This window comes from Pleurodeles waltl, chromosome 9 (genome assembly GCF_031143425.1).
Source record: "Pleurodeles waltl isolate 20211129_DDA chromosome 9, aPleWal1.hap1.20221129, whole genome shotgun sequence".
Taxonomy (NCBI): domain Eukaryota; kingdom Metazoa; phylum Chordata; class Amphibia; order Caudata; family Salamandridae; genus Pleurodeles; species Pleurodeles waltl.
In genome coordinates this window covers 1,080,315,483-1,080,336,863 of record NC_090448.1, presented here as the reverse complement: position 1 = coordinate 1,080,336,863, position 21,381 = coordinate 1,080,315,483, and the positions used below count along the sequence as shown (strand labels likewise).

General features: G+C 44.0%; 1 protein-coding gene and 1 non-coding gene across 2 annotated transcripts; both read right to left on the bottom strand.

Moving 5' to 3' along the window:
- Positions 1-9,914: 9,914 nt before the first annotated feature.
- Positions 9,915-21,342, bottom strand: FAU (FAU ubiquitin like and ribosomal protein S30 fusion). Its single transcript, XM_069208735.1, has 5 exons — positions 21,186-21,342; positions 12,306-12,387; positions 11,252-11,396; positions 10,422-10,477; positions 9,915-10,093 (listed from the first exon to the last, which is right to left on the bottom strand). The coding sequence occupies exons 2-5, from the start codon at positions 12,378-12,380 to the stop codon at positions 9,968-9,970; spliced, it is 402 nt and encodes a 133-aa protein (XP_069064836.1). The 5' UTR covers positions 12,381-12,387; positions 21,186-21,342; the 3' UTR covers positions 9,915-9,967.
- Positions 10,827-10,954, bottom strand: LOC138260614 (small nucleolar RNA U109). Its single transcript, XR_011198919.1, has one exon. It is a non-coding gene; the product is annotated as a small nucleolar RNA U109 (small nucleolar RNA).
- Positions 21,343-21,381: the final 39 nt, after the last annotated feature.

Here is a 21,381-nt window from a genome sequence, read left to right as displayed (position 1 = left end):
ATGCTCTATTTTGTGGTAGTGTGGTCGAGCAGTAGGCTTATCCAAGGAGTAGTGTTAAGCATTTGCTGTACATACACATAGACAATAAATGAGGTACACACACTCAGAGACAAATCCAGCCAATAGGTTTTGTTATAGAAAAATATATTTTCTTAGTTTATTTTAAGAACCACAGGTTCAAATTTAACATGTAATATCTTGTTTGAAAGGTATTGCAGGTAAGTACATTAGGAACTTTGAATCATTTCAATTGCATGTATACTTTTCAAGTTATTCACAAATAGCTACTTTAAAAGTGGACACAGTGCAATTTTCACAGTTCCTGGGGGAGGTAAGTTTTTGTTAGTTTTACCAGGTAAGACAGACACTTACAGGGTTCAGTTCTTGGTCCAAGGTAGCCCACCGTTGGGGGTTCAGAGCAACCCCAAAGTCACCACACCAGCAGCTCAGGGCCGGTCAGGTGCAGAGTTCAAAGTGGTGCCCAAAACGCATAGGCTAGAATGGAGAGAAGGGGGTGCCCCGGTTCCGGTCTGCTTGCAGGTAAGTACCCGCGTCTTCGGAGGGCAGACCAGGGGGGTTTTGTAGGGCACCGGGGGGGACACAAGCCCACACAGAAATGTCACCCTCAGCGGCGCGGGGGCGGCCGGGTGCAGTGTTAGAACAAGCGTCGGGTTCGCAATGTAAGTCAATGAGAGATCGAGGGATCTCTTCAGCGCTGCAGGCAGGCAAGGGGGGGCTTCCTCGGGGAAACCTCCACTTGGGCAAGGGAGAGGGACTCCTGGGGGTCACTTCTGCAGTGAAAGTCCGGTCCTTCAGGTCCTGGGGGCTGCGGGTGCAGGGTCTTTTCCAGGCGTCGGGACTTAGGTTTCAGAGAGTCGCGGTCAGGGGAAGCCTCGGGATTCCCTCTGCAGGCGGCGCTGTGGGGGCTCAGGGGGGACAGGTTATGGTACTCACAGTCGTAGAGTAGTCCGGGGGTCCTCCCTGAGGTGTTGGTTCTCCACCAGCCGAGTCGGGGTCGCCGGGTGCAGTGTTGCAAGTCTCACGCTTCTTGCGGGGAGATTGCAGGGGTCTTTAAAGCTGCTCCTTTGGATAAAGTTGCAGTCTTTTTGGAGCAGGTCCGCTGTCCTCGGGAGTTTCTTGTCGTCGTCGAAGTAGGGCAGTCCTCAGAGGATTCAGAGGTCGCTGGTCCCTTTGGAAGGCGTCGCTGGAGCAGAGTTCTTTGGAAGGCAGGAGACAGGCCGGTGAGTTTCTGGAGCCAAAGCAGTTGTTGTCTTCAGGTCTTCCTCTGCAGGGGTTTTCAGCTAGGCAGTCCTTCTTCTTGTTGTTGCAGGAATCTAATTTCTAGGTTCAGGGAGAGCCCTTAAATACTAAATTTAAGGGCGTGTTTAGGTCTGGGGGGTTAGTAGCCAATGGCTACTAGCCCTGAGGGTGAGTACACCCTCTTTGTGCCTCCTCCCAAGGGGAGGGGGTCACATTCCTATCCCTATTGGGGGAATCCTCCTTCTGCAAGATGGAGGATTTCTAAAAGTTAGAGTCACCTCAGCTCAGGACACCTTAGGGGCTGTCCTGACTGGCCAGTGACTCCTCCTTGTTATTCTCATTATTTTCTCCGGCCTTGCCGCCAAAAGTGGGGACCGGGGCCTGAGGGGGCGGGCAACTCCACTAGCTGGAGTGTCCTGCGGTGCTGTGACAAAGGGGTGAGCCTTTGAGGCTCACCGCCAGGTGTTACAGCTCCTGCCTGGGGGAGGTGTTAGCATCTCCACCCAGTGCAGGCTTTGTTACTGGCCTCAGAGTGACAAAGGCACTCTCCCCATGGGGCCAGCAACATGTCTCTAGTGTGGCAGGCTGCTGGAACTAGTCAGCCTACACAGACAGTCGGTTAAGTTTCAGGGGGCACCTCTAAGGTGCCCTCTGGGGTGTATTTTGCAATAAAATGTACACTGGCATCAGTGTGCATTTATTGTGCTGAGAAGTTTGATACCAAACTTCCCAGTTTTCAGTGTAGCCATTATGGTGCTGTGGAGTTCGTGTTTGACAAACTCCCAGACCATATACTCTTATGGCTACCCTGCACTTACAATGTCTAAGGTTTTGTTTAGACACTGTAGGGGGACCATGCTCATGCACTGGTACCCTCACCTATGGTATAGTGCACCCTGCCTTAGGGCTGTAAGGCCTGCTAGAGGGGTGACTGACCTATACTTGCATAGGCAGTGAGAGGCTGGCATGGCACCCTGAGGGGAGTGCCATGTCGACTTACTCGTTTTGTTCTCACTAGCACATACAAGCTGGTAAGCAGTGTGTCTGTGCTGAGTGAGAGGTCTCCAGGGTGGCATAAGACATGCTGCAGCCCTTAGAGACCTTCCTTGGCATCAGGGCCCTTGGTACTAGAAGTACCAGTTACAAGGGACTTATCTGGATGCCAGGGTCTGCCAATTGGGGATACAAAAGTACAGGTTAGGGAAAGAACACTGGTGCTGGGGCCTGGTTAGCAGGCCTCAGCACACTTTCAATTGTAAACATAGCATCAGCAAAGGCAAAAAGTCAGGGGGCAACCATGCCAAGGAGGCATTTCCTTACACCATGTGTCTGATGTTATGAACTTCCAGTGGAGATGATGGTATATTCTCCATCCCACTGGGCAAGCATGGTCTTGCAGGTATTATCTAGAAGGGCTTAGAGGCTGCAGCTGCCCGGGGTGTGTGGTAGACTACTTCTGGCCGGCGGATCCTCTAGATCTAAAGACAACGCGCCCATGTCCTTGCATATCTTGGGTTGGTTGCAGTAGCTGGCATAGGGCTGGCGTGGTGCCACACTCCTTCTGTAGCCACAGAGGGCAGACTATGCACAAGGGGTCGCAGAGAGCCCAAGGACTTAGCCGTAGCACGAGTAGCCTTAAAGCGCTCCAGCACAGAGTCTGCCTTCTCAACAAACGAGTGCCCTCGGAGGGCATCTCCATCAGATCTGCTTGGACATCCCCCAAAAAAACAAATGTCCTCAGCCAGACGTGGTGCCTTAAGGCCACTGTTGACGCAACCGCTCTGCCCAGCGAGTCAGTCGTGACTAGTCCACACTATATGGTGAACTTAGCTGCATCTAGTCTTTCTTCTTTGGGTAAGTATGGCCTAAGTCTCCTCCGAGACCTGAGGCAGCACTTGCGCAACTGTGTCCCAAATGGTATGGGAGAAACAGCCCACTAAGCATGAGGTGTTCCCCGACGTCAAGGCCAGGCTGCAGAAAAAAACTTCTTCCCAAGATGGTCCAGTCTCTTGGATTCCCTATCCGGGGAAAGGAATGCACTGTGGGACGTAGAGGCTTGGACAACCAAGATCTCAGGGGTGGCGTGTTGGCTGAGAAAGCTAAGGTCACACAGAGAGGGCCGATGGTGGTGAGCAATTGCCCTATTATCAAGAAACCTGATGCTGGACTTGACCAAGTTTCCAGCAGGACGTCTGTAAGTGCCTCATTGGAGGTCAAAAGGGGTTCAAATGTGGAAGCCCCATGTTGGAGTTCAGTCAAGATGTTGGTCTTTGACCTCCACTGCCCTATGCACCACCATCACATAGGATGCTCCCTCCCCCGTGGCCACACAGGGGGGGAGATAGCAAACCAATGTCTGGAGAGGTGTCCAGACCACTGGCTTGACCTAGATCCCCATACCAGTCCATGGATCCTTCCAGCTGGTGTTTTAAAGCATCCAGCGACCCCTCACACTCTTTTCCCCATGCCTAGCATCCTAAAATAAGGGTCAGGCAATGATCTAACACCTGTGGGCGCCATCAGTGTTGTGTGATACAATTCCGACTCATTGGGTATAAGAATGGGACTGGCACTGACAGAAGCCTCAGCCACTTCAGTAGTAGGCAACAACCATTACCAAGTCAATGTCCCACCTCCTGGCATGAAGTTGACCTGTTGCTCTTTCTCAAAGTTGATGGCAAAAGTGGCGGGTTACTTGAGAAAGCAACCGATTTTAGTCTATACTTACTTAGACTGACTGTTAAAGGATGTGCCCCAAGAACGAATAATGAAAGACTTCGAACAAACAGCCTGCGACACCTGGGTTTGCATATCAGTATGCTAAGGTTGAGTGCTACTCCTGTGCAAAGAATTCACTACTTAGGAGCAACCGTAGATTCCCAGTCCACTAAAGTGTATCCTTCAGAGAAGAGGCTCATTTCTATCAGAAAAGCTGCAGCCTATTACACACTCCACTGAAATGCTCAACAGATTTATTCATTACAGAGGGCGGGGGAAAGAGAGTGGGAAGGAGCGGTTGGTTCTCACTCAGTTAACAGGGTCATACATCTTTCTAGGTTTGAAAAACCAGCTTTTACATGAGCCCTTTACAACAGTGCCTATTAGACCATTGGAACCAGACTTCAGGCAGCTGGGAGAACAAGTTGAAGGTAACTCAAGAAGTGATTCAATCATTCCCATGGTGATACCAGTTTATTGAAAGGTATCCCTTTACGTCGCGACATTCCAACACATACCATAGTGACAAATGTGTCCCTCCTAGACTGAAATGCTCACGCAAGAACGATCTGCAAATACAAGGGAGAAGGAAAGATATTTTAACTTGCAGAAGCTGAGAGCTGTCCATCTGACTCAGATACCATTCCTTCCATCAGTCTGATCAAAATCCCTCTTTGTTCAGACAGTCAATACAGCTCCAGTGCAAGCGCAAAGATCATTGGAAACAATGGGCAACCCTACTCGTGCCCTTACCAAAGCTAAAGATCTGTGACAGAATTTTGTTAACCTTCACCCTCGCCACCGGTCTTGTATGCAAGGCTGAACCCAAGCCGTCAACTTAGGACCAAAACGTAGGCAGTCAAGGACCACAGAGATAGTTCAGTTCTATATTATTAAACACCATCCTGCCGGGTCAGCAGATTTCTCCTGGATCATGTAAAGTACCCCATACAAACATCTCGGATTGAGATGAGTTCCTCTACGTGACAAAGCCCAATTGATCAGAGTGGATTACTGTGGTTATCACCCTGCGACACCACATTGCCAGCACTTTGGCTAGAACATTCTCTTCTCCATCCTTAACCTCTATGTAAATCCCACAGTAACCAAAAATAAGAAAGTGAGGTGAAAAGCAGCATTTGGCAGTGGCAGCTTAGGCAAAAAGGTTTTGCAGAACTTCCTGGCCAAAGTTTGCTTCAAATGTGGGGTACCTCCAGCATAGTGATGAATACCTGTGAGGCAGCTCAAGTAGCCAGTAGACACGTACCTCTCACAGGTACAGACCTAGAGAAGTCCTGATTCACTGCGGACACCAGATAGAGATCTCCATGCAGGCTGGAGCCAGGGGTTATGCATGAAGTTATACGTCTGGCAATGGTAGCCTTTAGAATCGCTTGGCTGCGATCATTGCCTTCAAACATACAGTCTGAGAATGTAGGCTAGTTACACAAAAAAAACTGGCAGCTAAGCAAGGAGAGCAAGGTGTAATGGAGCAGACATGAAAGGTAAATGACTCATCTTGTAGTCCTTCTTAGTCCTCCTCCTGCTCAAACACCTAGGTGAATATGCCAAATACCCCACAATACTCTCTTCATCCAAAGTACTGTCAACTCTGCTGGTTCCAACGAATAGCCATCGCTGCATGTGCACATCAAAATAAACCTGCTACATTCAGAACGAATTGGGGTAGACTGATAAGGCAGATGGGCTGGAGACCTTCAGCTTCAAACAAACTCATCATTGTGATAAGGCAGATATTGAGGGGAAAAGGCATCTTGAAGAGCAGAGAGAAGGGATCACACAAGGCAAGTTGGAAGGAGGAGAAAAACAACTCCCTCTTCACAAGACCAGTAAATGACATGCATTGGGCAACATGGCCCACAAACCTACAAGCCCCACCTCCCCAGAGGCACTAAACATACTAAGTAGTAGAGTGGTAGAAAACAAAAAGTAAACTTTCACTCATCACTTCTTCCTCCCCAGTTTCTACCATATCCTCATATGTCCCTGTTCCTACTCTTAGTACAGTAAATATCCCTGAACCAATAAGACTCATTGCGTTAGTGAATAGGCAGTTCTAAATTGTTAGGACCTGATGCGCTTCAGCCTCTAAATGTCAGAATACTGGGAGCAATGCATTTAAAAAGGATGGTAGCCCTTTCCTAGAATGCACATATCTCTAGACGCTCCAAAAACACTCAATTACACGCATTTTCCACTGGTCTCCATACTAAAGTCTGTTTTGACTTGCTTCAGAAATTGCAGAACCTCGCTATTCCTTAGCACTATCATGTCACCCATTTGGAACTTTCTAGAACACCTACCAGGAGAAGAAGGGGGGTCTCTATCCTCACCACTGTCTGAACTAGATGTGCCTCTCCACCACCCGTGTGTCAAGTATGACCACTGCGATGCTCAATACTTTTGGTGGTGAGACACTGGACCTTTTCTAGCTGCACACAGTTTCAGCTGTTTGGACCTGTATGCTCGATGGTGGAACTTCAATACTCAAACAGAGCTGGTGCATTACCAGAGACTAACCGACCTCTAGCCCGAGGGAGAAATGCTTGCCACTTGCAGTCCAAAAGCCGTAGCCAACTTCAAATGCTTAGCAGTCACCCAACCAAACCAATGGCCGACTTATGATTCGCTTGGATGACTGAGCATTTTGCAACAGAACAATCAACAACAAAATTTACCTGTTCCATATTAATATCTTTAATGATGGTATACCTCTGTCCTTTCCTTGATTTCATTCAAGATGTGTGATTTCTCCAGACCACCACCATCCTGTTTCACACCTTCTGCATCTGCAGATTCAAACATGCAATTCCCCTGCCAATCTAGTCTGGTCGTCATTTCCTTACCTTCAACATACATACACAAGAGGTGGCCACTGCACATTTTGATAACTAAGGCACAACAGGTAAGTAGCATTGGGCAACATGTACAATACTTCCAAGTATGGCCTTGTTTGAGTCTCTTAAAAACCACCGTGCTGATCTACGTGACCAGCCATCTGTCAAATGGATGAATTTTCAATAATTCTGTGCTGCCCCCCAGTAAGGCAGGATGTAAACCATCACTGTAAAGTATAACCTAAAAGACCACTGCTGTGCTGGAAGAGTGCTTTTGTCTCATTCATTGGAAAGAAAAAGGGGTCTTTGGAAGCCTTACGAACCCCACCCCTATGTTTCCAGTGATTACATGCATGTCATTGTAGACAGCCAGCTTTGAGCATCATAGGTGATCCCTATTTTGCTATACTATTCCGTTTGTTGGTTCAGTCACCTTGGTTTCGAGACAGCTTGCCTGTGTGCAGTTATTTCTGTGGAATGTACTATCCGTTTGAACCGTCAGTTAATCTCTAGCTCGTTGCTGGAGATACAGTTGACCAGTATCGTTCTTTCCACGGTGTTATAAAAACAAAAGGGGATCATTCTTTTGGTGCCAGAATAGGAAGTTGTGATGGAGGCAGTTTCTGGTTCAGCGGCGAGTGTCTGACTAAATGGTTGAACAGGGATTATGCTGCACCCGTGAGACTTTGTGACACAACCTAGTTTGATTTGCCTCTACAATTTTGCAGTCCCTAGTTTTTGAACCCCTATACCTCAACCTAGGATGTTTTGACCTAGTGTACACACCCTTTTGGCTTAATTTCTTTGTTTTGTTTGTTCGAACCTACCACGTTTTTTTATAACACAATTTGTCTATATTATTATAAGCTCTTTTGTTACCTTTACATTAGGCTTATCATAGCCCTTGTTGCTGCTACCTGTACTTGCACTTGATTGGCTCATCAGGAGCCATTCTTCTTGCATATGAACTTTCGGGACTCCAATGCATTTATCTTCATCCTAACATGTCCACATAGCTAAAGGTATTTGACCTTTTACTTTCGGTTATGTCTTCACTTATCCACCCATGCACTTTCTTTGTGGCAGAAACTTAATTAGCAATACTCTGCACAATTAAAGCATGGTGCACGCACCGGGTAGGTCTTCCGTTCTGGCTACAATCACTACTCCTAACGCCAATTTGTTTTGGGCTTTTCCCACTCTTATTTTGCATACGCATTATTCTCATACTGTGCACTTCACCTCAAATATAATTCTTCAGTTTGTGTGCGCAACCCGCTAAGCACGATGTTCTAGTGATTTTCAGGCTATATATATATACTAACCCTTATGTGACTACTCTTTGTCACACGGAGCACTGGTGGTTGCGCATTTTACCCCATCGCTTGTTTTTTTTCTGTATGTTGGTCATCCCTGTGTTCACGTTCCACTTCATACATTGGCATTTATGTTCATCTATTTCACAGCCTTGACAAAGTCTGGAAGACGAAACACGTGTCGGCTGTCTTGGACCTGTATCATACACGGTCATCTGACTGGAACTGTGACCATTTGCTTTCACCTTCAATAAATGTGTGTCACCTACTTACCTGGACTTCGACTGAATTCTTGAATCACCACTTGGATATACTACATGAAAATCATACGTTTAGTGTGCCCTGGCCTTTGTTTTCTTTTTGATTAAGTTTACACTCACTGCCTTCAGTGCGCGAGCCTGTTGACACCTGAGGTGGCAGGTGTTTGGCTAGCCTGGCACCAACTACTAACATTTGCTCAAGTAAAGGACTACTACTGATGGACATTTGTTTAACATTTGTTGATGTGCAAGCACCTTCGGCATTATCCACCTTTTTCTCACTTTCATTTCAATACATCGTTAGATGCCGGACCTGTGTGGCACGGGGAACAGGCGTAGAAACATTTGATCAAGACGTCCGGCAGTGGGTCTACATTGAGAAAGTCATCCCGGTAATTCTAGAAGAATGCATTTTGTGCGGGGACGTGTCTGCAGCAATCAGTTTACAGAAATTAGATGTGAGTGATGTGTACAGGAGAAGTTCTTGTTTGAGCTGGAAGTTAGACACAGGAAATAAGAGGGAACAAATAGGCTAAAAATGTATTATTAGCCCATATGAATCTTAAGTAATGGTAAAGGGGAGGAAACTCAGAAGTTTCCACACCGCTGAACAAGTTCAAACTTTAAAAACATTTGCTTCTTAGTGCATGCATATCCATCCATCGGCCCACAAGCGGCAAAAACTTTTTTTTTTTTTAATCCCACCATCGGAAGACCAAGAAAACATTCACATTCCTGAGCTACCAACAAACCCAGACTTTGATGGCACTGGTATTTAAGTATATTCTGAGGCATGCAACAAAAAGGTCATACATTCCAAAGTAGTGGAAAGAGATTGCCCTCAAATTCTGCACAACTTAACTTGATGGTAGCCTATTTGAGAATGGCAATGTCTCTTCATTTTAAGGCACGAAAGTGAAGACTGTTCTGGCCATTGGTGCAAGACTGAAGATCTAACCTTTTATTACAGTTTTATCTAACCTATTTAAAAAATGCCTGGGCTGAACAGTGACAGCGCAAGAAATCGTTTTTTTTATTAGGGCCAAGAGGACACCCCCCGGAGGTGATGGGGGCACTTTCAGATAATATTCAACACAAAATAAGAACGGGAATTTGACGGCACAACGCCAGTAATGTTCATGCAAGAATTCAGGCAATATCACAAATTCCCAGTAACTAGTCCCTTCGAGGGCAAAGTATCAGGCGCTATCAAGGAAGGGCTGAAAGTAATTACAAGCATAACAATTGCCCAGAGTAAAATGAAGCTATTAACTCGCTTCAAATGGGATGACTGAGTGCCTAGACCTTTCAACTTGCATAAAGCACCCGTTTAGCACCGATATCCATGCATTTACCGAAGAAATGCTTTAGAACAAACATACTTACTCCAAAAAGGATGGAGTATTTACCCACTAAAGCAACAATCAAGGGATTAATAGTTGGCTTTCATCTCCTTCATATGGTTAAATGTTTATCGCTCAGAATTCAACTGGACAAGTGTAGAAGTTTATTCGCTTTTATTAAACAATCATTTTCAAATCACTGAGCCCAGAAATTAGGAGTTTGCATTGGGTCCCTTCTTCTTGCCGAAGGTAGGAACAATGTTGACAAAGCGTCTGTTGTATTGCATGCGTCTCTTTGCTCGGCCAGTCTTCTTTTTCTTCTTCTCTTGCTTAGCCACCTACAAGAGTCAGTTTCAAATTTATTTTAGGGAACATAATGCTGGAAGCAGCCACATAAAAACTGGTACTAAGCTATCTAAAACGTAAAGATGTCTCTGTATACTGTTGCCCCAAATGCCTTGACCGCTTTATGACACGGTCAACTAACAAAAGTATTTAAATTCAGGTTACCAAATATTCTAATGTAAAAACAATTTTTAAAAAATCTACTGCAGTTCAGCTCGTTAAATTAAAAGGACTGGCTTATGTAATAGGCTACAGCATAAAGCACAGAACTAACTCGTTTGTAAAGAAAAGCATACTTTGCATTAGTCCGTTCAAACGTACCTTTGGTGTTTGACCTCTCACTTTCCCAGCTCGCGCAAGAGAACCGTGCACCTTGCCTATTGTAAAAGATTAATGATAAAAATTAACATGCTTTGGAAAATGCAAGGACATTAAAAACAAACATTGAGGCAACCATTGCCTAACGAAAAAAAAAGTTACTTCATTTCAGTCATACACATGAATCTGTACTGCTAACCACAACCATCCTCTGATCCAGAGCCATCGCTTAAAGTTCAGAGGGAGCACAATCTGGCATGACCATGGTGTTCGACAGCTCAAACCAGATCAAAGAGTCATTTTTATCTAGAAGTTTAAATTTCAGCTCCCTATGACATTTTTGTCTTAACAGTCCAAGAGAGGCTGATAATGTGTTTGGATTGAATGCCCAATGTGAAGTAAACTGGGTAATGTAGGAGATATATACTACCACTCAGCCTGTACTGGAAGACTGGTAGCCCTGATAGCTCCTTACTTCATCTAGCACTTTCATGGAACAGTCGCACTTTATGGAAAGAGGACTTGTAAAAGGGCTGCCCTGGTGCAGACCCCATCCATTCATGTGCATCAGATGTTCGCAATTCTTAAACAAATCGTTTCTGTGGAGATGTAAATTTGGTTGAACAGAGAAATGCTTCCTAAGAGATTATGGACTTTTTTTTTTTTAAAGGCATGCACCAAATTCCCGACTTCAAAGTATGTCAACCAGACGTCACCATATGTTTGATCCAATTAACTTCAACGCAATTTCATATGCGGGCATACACTAAGGCCATCCCAACGAACTCCGCAATAAAAACATTTTAGACAGTCTTCTCACAACTGATACGTACCACCAAGCATTCGGGCTGTGATTCCCAAAGTGCACTGTTCAGCGAGGCCGCATTCACCAATAGCTGCCTCATCATCCAAAGCTGCCCCAGCATATGTAACCACTTGGTCGGCTGCAGGGATTCCTTCCAATTGTTCAATCCGTGCCTAGGATAAACAGATGTTTTGGTTGCTTTGTAACACTTGCTTAGCTTTTTTTTAAATAAATTAAAATATAGGCAATAGGACTTGGGCCATCGATTTTTCGCTGTGAAACAAAATCTCTCAGTCTAGTTATCCTTTTGCACGGCATAGGTCAGGACAAACGTTTGGGCCCTGGGGTTTATCAGGGTACACTGCAAATTAGATAAGGTGTGTATTTGGAAAACAGAGTTTGGCACACCGAGAAGCCATTAATGTTAATGTCACACATGCCTAGATCTACGGTTGAAGGGCGCAACAGTTTAGGAGTAACAACCCTGTCGTGTTTGAATTCAGCTATGAGGGTGCCCTACACTGGTTGGTGTCAAGCCATGATGAAAGTGGTGATTTTTAATGGTATAGTTGTCTATGGAGAGAAGGTTGACAGGCAGGATTGATAGACAATACTGCAACTTTTTTGGGGGGGAGTGGGTAGGAAACGAGGCATGTAAAGGCAGTCAAGTATGTGAAAGTGACATAATTGTGTCGAAATCTCCTGGTAGACTGAAGTCACAGATAGGCGATACTAGAGGCTGTGATAGCAATGATTGGAGGCATGCTTTTTTTCTACAACCAGAAAAGCGTAAAACTAATATAAAGGCGAACAGAAGGTCATCTAAAATAAGAAGTGATTTAGTTACAATCCAGGTCTGTGATCAACTGAATCTATAGGGAAAGGAGGTTATTGGGCTCCAAATGTTTGTTGGCTAAAGGTGCGCCTAGAATGACTATTTGGTGGAATGGTCCTCAATGGATGGGTAGTGTGCACTGTTTCAAGTCTGGGGTGATATGAAAGGACAATGCGTCCAATAACAGACGGATGAGTAGCTTGCAGTCTTTATATGCAACAGCGTTAAAAATACATGAATTACATACCTTAATTGAATGAACAGTATCGAGATCAGAGATCTCTAGAGAATGCAAATTCTGCGCAAGTACGAAGAGCTGCATGGTTGATCTGCAAAAGAAACAAAGGAAATTATAACGGTCCTATCATTTTGTTGGAATGACTATTTAATGTCAGTAATATGCCATACATATTAGTATATATTACACAAGGGTATGGCTAGTTTAGCACTACACATACATTTGCTTGCCTTTCTTTTCATGGTGGGTTGATGTCTTGAGTTTACTCCACTCAGGTTTAAACTCAGGACTTAAGATCACGTTAGGTTGCGGGAAGAATGCTACCAAGTAGACCTGGTTGTGCTAATGACGATGATTTAGAAATCCACCGCTATCACCTCTTCACAAATACTGAGCATGTATTTCATAATTTTTTTTAAAAAAAATCGTAACTCCGATTAAACTACAAACTTCAGTCACCCTGTAAAGTGTAAAGAGATACAGCCTAACACATTCACCAATATTCATACGGCACATGCTACAGTCATATTCCACCCAGCAATGCACAGACCTACAAATGAGATCAATAGGAGAGGTCAGCTTCACAATATCAATCTCGTCACCCTGAATACTTATGTACAGTCAAGGATGGCTTCTAATAGTAAAGGGGAACCTGGCACATGTATTCCGTGCCGTTACATTTAGCTCCTACTCATTTAGATTTTACCTGATCAAAAAAGCTTCTGGGAATCCGGCCAGAATCAGTCACATACATGAATTCCCACACCATAAATGTGCCCAACTGCTAACTTACCTTTGCATACTATGTGAAAAAAGCATGATGGACTGGCGTTTGAATCAATAGGGCTACTAAAGATAGCGTACCACCCAACATAACCCCAAGCACCAAGAAAGGCACATGTTCTTTCAATACAGGCCAACAGTGCGGGCACACAAAACTGAAGCAAAAGCACATACTTGAAACTGTAGGGTCTTATGTTCCAACACAGGTAAGACGTGTGAAACACCAATGAATATTTCTCCAAGTGCTCACAACCAGTTTAGAACATCCACATGATGCATGTATTTCAAAATACTACCCAAAACACCTCACTCACCTCCAATGTATTAGACTTTCATCGATAAGTTCGTATGCTATGCAAACAGTTCCTATCGTACATCAGCTCAAACCCAAGGTTTGGACTTTGGAGTCCTACGGGGCAAGTGGGAAGCGTACTTTGTTTTCTAGCACAATTGTCTTAAAGCAGGTCAAAACCTCAAAACTTGTAGTCACAGTTGAGAAAAAAGTTTAAAAAAACAACAAAAAAAACTACTGAATGTTACACAAACAGCAACACTAATTGTGGACTGCTGTATCAAAGGGTTTTACCCATTCTGTGCCTGTGAGAAAAAAATATGAAGTCTTATTGTATATGGGACATAGTTTACAACAATACCAAAAGGTGCATGTTATACTATTCAACAACTGCTAGTTTTTTTTTATTGTTTTTTTTTTAGGCAGTCTCTAACTGGGTATTTCATGTGGTTGCTTCCATTAGGAGGTTCAGAGCAACGTTCACTGAACTGTGGGCTGCAAGACGATTTTCGGTAGGTTGGTTTAGTTAAGCCCAAGCAATAAATACATATTCCTTTAAATTGTTTATCTTGTCACAATTTCGGGTGCTTCAAACCGGGCTCAAATAGGCCATGCAGTCTCAGAAAGTGTTTATTCTCTGAACAGAGGGATTGGTTTGCTTTTCTGACTGCAAAGTTAGTTTTTTTTTTTTTAAACCCGTTCGCTGCCAGGCCTTTTTACCCCCTCCTTTTTTGCCTATTTGGAATAGTTCTTGCTTAGGCCCTCATAACTTTTTGTCCAGAAAAGCTACCCACGCCAAATTTGCGTCCTTTTTTTACCCAACATCCTAGGGATTCTACAGGTTCCCAGACTTTGTGGGTTCCCCTGGAGGCCAAGAAAGTAGCCAAAATACAGTAAAAATGTTGTTTTCTTCAACAACAAAAAAATGGGAAAAAGGGGCTGCAGAAGAAGGCTTGTGGTTTTTTCTCTCCTGAAAATGGCATCAACAAAGGGTTTGCGGTGCTAAAATCACCAGCATCCCAACTTTCAGGAACAGGCAGACTTGAATCAGAAAACCCAATTTTTCAATACAATTTTGGCATTTTACTCAGACATACCCGTTTTTTAAAAAAAATTGTGCTTTCAGCCTCCTTCCAGTCAGTGACCGAAATTGGCGTGAAACCAATGTAGACAAAACTCTAAATTCAGCAAGGGGCAATTTGTGTAGATCCTACAAGGGTTTCCTACAGAAGATAACTGGAAAAAAATATATATATTGAAATTGAGGTAAAAAAAAAAAAAGCAAATTCTCTCTACGTTTTACACCAACTTTTTCCTGCAATGTCAGATTTTTGAAAGCAATATACAGTTACGTCTGCTGGACTCTTCTGGTTGCGGGGATATATAGGGCTTGTAGGTTCATCAAGAACCCTAGGTACCCAGAGCCAATAAATGAGCTGCACCCTGCAGTGGGTTTTCATTCTATACCGGGTATACAGCAATTCATTTGCTGAAATATAAAGAGTAAAAAATAGCTATCAAGAAAACCTTTGTATTTCCAAAATGGGCACAAGATAAGGTGTTGCGGAGCAGTGGTTATTTGCACATCTCTGAATTCCGGGGTTCCCATAGAAGCATGTGAATTAAAGGGCATTTCTCAAATAGACATCTTTTTTACACACTCCTATTTAGAAGGAAAAAATGTAGAGAAAGACAAGGGGCAATAACACTAGTTTTGCTATTCTATGTTCCACCAAGTCTCCCGATAAAAATGGCACCTCCTTTGCGTGGGTAGGCCTAGCGCCCGTGACAGGGACACAACGTGGACACATCTGTTTTCTGCCCAAAAATGGGGTGTTTTTTGCAAAGTGCCTACCTGTAGATTTTGGCCTATAGCTCAGCCGGCACCTAGAGAAACCTACCAAACCTGTGCATTTTTTAAAGCTAGAGACCTAGGAGAATCCAAGATGGGGTGACTTGTGGGGCTCTGACCAGGTTCTGCTACCCAGAATCCTTTGCAAACCTCAAAATTTGGCTACAAAAACACAACAAACAAAAAATGTCCTCACAGTTCTGGAATCTGAGAGGAGCCACAAGTTTCCTTCCACTCAGCGTTCCCCCAAGTATCCCGATAAAAATGGTACCTCACTTGTGTGGGTAGGCCTAGCGCCCACTAAAGGAAATGGCTCAAAACACAACGTGGACACATCAAAATGATCAAGTACAAAACTACCTGTTTTTGCAGGGGGGGGGGGGGGGGGGGGGGGGGTGTCTGCGTTTTTTGTCCTGGGCTCAGCAGCCTTCTAGGGAAACCTACCAAACCCAGACATTTCTGAAAACTAGACACCTGAGGGAGTCCAGTGAGGTGTGACTTGCGTGGATCCCCCAATGTTTTCTTACCCAGAATCCTCAGCAAACCTCAAGTTTAGCTAAAAAAAATAATCACATTTTCCCCACATTTCTGTGTGGGATCACAGCACTGGGACACATTTCATACCACCCAATGTTCCCCTCAGTCTCCCGGTAAAAATTATACCTCATTTGTGTAGGTGGGCCAAGTGCTTGTGAAAGGGAAGAGCCAAAAACATGTCTATATTGAGGAGGAACAAAGGGGGCCCAAAGGGGCAGTTTGCAAAAAAAAAAAAGAAGATTTTAGGCTGACAAGTGCCGCAGAATTTTTATCGGTATAGATGAGACAACGCTGGGTGGTAGGAATTTTGTGGATTTCTGCAGATTCCGGAAGGGTCCATCACAAAAATGTGAGAAAAATGTGTGATTTCCAGCTAAGTTGGAGGTTTGCAGGGGATTGTGGGTACAAAAATGGTGCGGGTGCATGTGAAACACACCAGTCTGGAATCACCCAGATGTTTAGTTTTCAGATGTGTCTAGGTCTTGTGGATTTTTCTACATGGCAGCGTCCCAAAGTCCAAAAAGTGCAGCCCTCACCATTCCAAGTGGGACGATTGAGGGTAAGACAAGTTCTCATGGCCCAAATGAGAAACTAAAACCCAAAATAATCAAATGCCTTCTTGCTTGCTGTGGGATAAGATGTTTTAGAGTGCGGGGAGAGCTGAAAGGCTGTTACCCCCTTCAGTTGAGGTGGGGGTGTAACCAGGCCCATACTGGTTGGTAGCCACCACCCCAATATTTAGTTTTTTTCTAAATTCCCTTGGCATCTAGTAGAGAATTTCTGCCCCCCCCCCCCCCCCCACACCCAGGGTGTGGCTCAGGGGTAATTGCCCCATCTGCCCAAAGAACAACTTTGGCCCCATTTGGGGTGGGGGTATGGCCATACCCCCACCCTCATTTTTTGGGGGGGAAAAAAAACAAACAAAAAAAACAAAACTTCTCTGGTGCCAACAGTAATGTGCTCCCATGGGGAGCGACCCTTGCCCAAAGGGCTGTCTCCCTAAAGAAAACACACGCATACACACACACACATCCCTGGTGCCTAAGTGGCTTCTGCCCCCATGGGGGCAGATTGGCCTAATAGAAATTGGCTGATCTGCCCCCAAGGGGAGCAGAAATGGTCTAAATACAATTTGCCCTCCAGGGGACCGACCCTTGCCTAATGGGTCGCTCCCCATCTCCCAAAAAAATAAAAAGTTTGCCCTGGCGCCTAAATGTAATTTGCCCACTAGGGGAGTGACCCTTGCCTAAGGGGTCCCACCCCACCCCTAAAATCAAAAATTAAACAAAATGATCCCTGGTGCCTAGAGGTTTGTTATAATGCACTACTACACAATGCTTTAGTTACTTTCAAAAATCGCCCTGGCTCATGCCCATTAAAATGTAGCTGGGTCGCAAACAGCTGTCATTTTAAAAATTGGGTTGTTATTAAAGTTTGGGAAGCACTGGCTTAGAGTGAAAACCAAGGAGGCCGTTGATGCATAATATGGGAGGTTTGTTTCTTATGAGACAGAATCGGCTACCTATGGTGAATTCAGTTAGATGACAAGTGAAGTCTAAGAACACCAATCTCCGACAGTGTAAAACTTAGGTCAAACTCCAATACATGTAGAATTTGGTGTAGAACACATATCTGTTCTTCGCACAATTCCCCATTTTTGTTGGGAATACTTGGAATCTAAGTATTTATCTTAACAGAAGCGCTTTTTCCATAGCGCTTAATGATGCAGTTCTTTATCACATGAAACATGCAGAAAATTATGTCTATTGTCCAATCCCAAACCTATGACACCCAAGCAAAATCCTGGTAACTTTATGGAATTTGCAAATGCTGACACCTGTTATATGTTAAGTGTTGGCCTTTTCCTGCAATTAGGCATAATGTTGTTCTTAATCTCCATGATGTTCAACAAACCGATTACGTTTGAGGCATTTTACACTCTTCAGTCATGAAAACGTATACAAGCTGAACAAGTTTTAACAGAAGAGAACTGAGGTTAATCTAATTATAATTTTGGATTTGTATGGTTTTAATGATTTGCTGAACAGGCATCAAGATTCTGTTTAGGACCAGTCAAATAAAATATATTTAGAAGAAGAAAAAAAAAGTGACTAGGTTAACTACTCTAGTGAATCCTTATGCTACTCAAAGCTTTTTCTACCCCTCTGCATTTCATTCCTTAGAATTTAAAACACCGATTACGTTTGCTACATCTCAAATTTGGCATTAGTTTTATTAGCTTGTTTGAAATTTGGGATGGCCCTATACCAAAAGGTGTATGAGATGTTGGACTATTCTTTAAGTTTTGCTGCTAGGTAGTTCCCTTCCCCTACTGCTTTTCAGTTTGGATGACTTGGCATATCACTGTAGCTTGTACTACTCACCCACCACCCCAGGAGTTACGTTAACCACGCTAACATTTATCAATTGATTTACGCTATTATAAAACATTTATAAGATACTATACTACTAAATAAGCAAAAAACTGTCACTATCTCGACGTCAGAGCAGAGAATTTTTAAAACATGGGCAGTTGCCCAGGGACTACCAACCTCAAAGCCCTCCAATAAAGCGAATGAGTTGAAATTCCTCAAATAAGAATGCTGCCCATAAAAAACAGCTTTCCATGTCAATTTGACAGCTCACCCTGGGTAATAGAAACATAAGGGAATTTTGCACCACAGGACTTTCATGCAGAGACAAGAAAGTGTACTTTCCGGTGTAAAATGTATTTAGTGTTGAATAAATGCCCTTAGCACAACCAGCGCTCTGCAGCTGCACCACTTTGCGCGAAGAGTGTTAGACTTGGTTATAATTTGGGCTGATCAGCGCTAGACCGGCGTGGAATTTAAATTACTCCATCTTAATTCATGAAATTTCAAGGTGCGCTTGTTCTGAAAAATTCCCAAAATGTGCTACTTGCTGTAAAACGTGTTGTGAATGACTGCAAAAAGAACAAGTGCGGTCGTTTTCAGTGTTCTGTTTAAATACATCCCCATGCCAAAAAATGTATGTCTGGGCGCATTTTGCACTGAAATATATTATAAAAAAATACAAAACTATGCTTTTGCATAACTGTGTGAATTTTAGCAAACTACGTAAATTTTGCACAACCCTAATTAGGGCAAGCACCCATAGTTTTGGGGCATGAAAATAACTCCTTGAAGCAGGCGCTAACATGAAGAAATGTTCTAATTTCTCCAAACACACCACATACTGAATGCAGTGTACAGCACAGAAACATGCAGAATGTTTAATAATCGTCTAAGCGTAAGATTTTGTACTGAAGTGTATTAAAGTACAAATCGTGTGCTAGACACCATGCTCATACCTCTCTGGCAGTCTGTTAGTGAGCCAACACAGTGGTGGTCAGCAGTAGACTTTATATTTTTTTTATAAATATGGATTTGCTTTCACCCCTTAATAAATCTGCCCCAGTGTACATGCGTGGCCCGCCTAGAATTGGCCCTCACACTTTCAGTTAACTGGTGGCAATTAATTTAATCAACTCCTAGTACCCTATGTACATGAATCCTCTTCCCCACCTCGGCATTCTTTACCTCGTCTCCTCACATTTTTACCATACCTTTGTCTACCTTTCCCAATATACCCCATAAACCTCACTCCATTGTTACAGTGAATCTCGATGTCTTCACTACCTCCTCTCTGCACATTACACCACCTAACCTACCATATACCTCCCTTACCTCTTCACATCCTGTTCTCTCAATACCTAGCCTCTATATTTACCTCACCATTAATTCATTACCTCACATTTCCATCTCCCTTTCTCTGTTCCAATTTCAGCCCTCTAAATATCCCTTCTTTTGACTATCTTTTACTGTCTCAATTCATCTTTGCCTGTCTCACGAGATGTTCTGCCTTTCAACTCGCTCCCTTCAACCATCTATCGCAAATTCTCTTTATAGATCAATTTACCTCAGTTTCTTCCTCACAACGTTACCACAGTATAAACCTCACCTTTCTCCGTTTCACATTTCTGAGCTTCCCGTTTTCGACCACTTGTTTCCCTCCCCTTCACCTCCATTTCTCTTTTTGCCACTACTCCTAACGTGACCCGATTTTTTAGTACTACTTACGTTTTGCTCCCTTTATATTTTTCTGAAGGTTTAACTATCACTCTTTATTCCCTTTAGTTTACCTCGTATTAGGTTACACCTCTCTACCTATTACCGTGCTCCTCTGCCTCACTCTACATTCCATCTCACTATCAAACTAAAACCTGCCTCTATTTAATTTACTTTTCCACCCACCTCTCAAGTCATTCTAAGTCTACCACTTGAACCTGTACCGTCCAAAGCCTTATTCGGCGTTATCAGAGGTAGTAATTTAGCTGGAAAAGTGTACACACAGAGGGACAAGGCATGGGGAAGAGAAATGTATTTGTTTCTAACCAACGATGATGAAAATCTTCAAAGCAGTGCTTCTATTTTCACTCTTCCAGTAATAACTCCAGTGCCAAAAAGGGGCAGGGTTACATTTGTAATTACAAATATTCAGGTACTAAAGTTTTAATTTCAAGCGCTGTGTGCATGTCTGGTGGACACTAAGCTTGTAGTTCTCAGTTTCTGAAGGTTTAACAGTTCAAAACTGATTGGAACCATAAGGGCTTTAAGGAACCCAAAGGGGGAATTGTAAGTTTTCAGAGGACCTTAAAGTACAGGCTGCCCGGTGCCCCACAAATCCTTGGGATGTCACTGCGTCAGGGAACATATCTGAAGGTGTCAAAGATCGTAGCGCTTTGGCACGTCCAAGGGGGTCACAGGCAACAAGTATTGCAAGGTTTTGGGACATGGATCGCCAAATAAAATATAGGATCCTCAGACTTCTACAGCTCCTTTATACAGCCACAACAGATTACTGCTTTAAATAAAAAGGACCAAAACTTGCAATTACTTAGAAAAAATAAACGTCAGGGTATTAAAGTTTACCTTAATGGTGATTTAGCATGCGTAAAGAACGGGAGAAGATAAATAACTTTAATGGAGTCCCGGTAGGTGCCACAGCCATTTGGCGTCCACCGCCACGGGTAACATGTGCGCGCGGTCACTCCCCAAGACTTGTTTCAAAAGTATTATTAAACATCAGCCAGGCGTCGACTCCGGAACACGGACCACGGCGACAGAGCCATTACACTCCAATGCACCGCCCAAGGCCCAGCACGAACAACGCAACAACCGACTGCCCAGATCGGAAGAAACCAGACAAGAAGTGACGGCCTACAGATTCAGAAACTACTACCTATCGGCGGATACGGACGTTAGGAAGGCGCGCCCAGCAGCTACTTCTTTTCATTCACAATTCGTAGAACCGGCGACGCGCACTCACAGGGCGGCCTCGCCATCTAACTGGAACGAGTTCGCCGTCACACTCGGGCCTCAATCCAAAGTAGTACAACACGTACCCGCTTTCCTTCTAACGATTCTCGGAGAATCTACTGGAGGAAAAACATCCACTGCTCTACCCTCTGCGGTAGACGGTGCGAAAAGGCCGTACCCTCTGCGCATGCGGCCGATGCTACTGTGGTAGGCGGAGCGACGGTCCGCGTGGACAGCGATGAAGGAAGAGCGTGTGCGTAACAGAAGTGTAAAAATAAACAA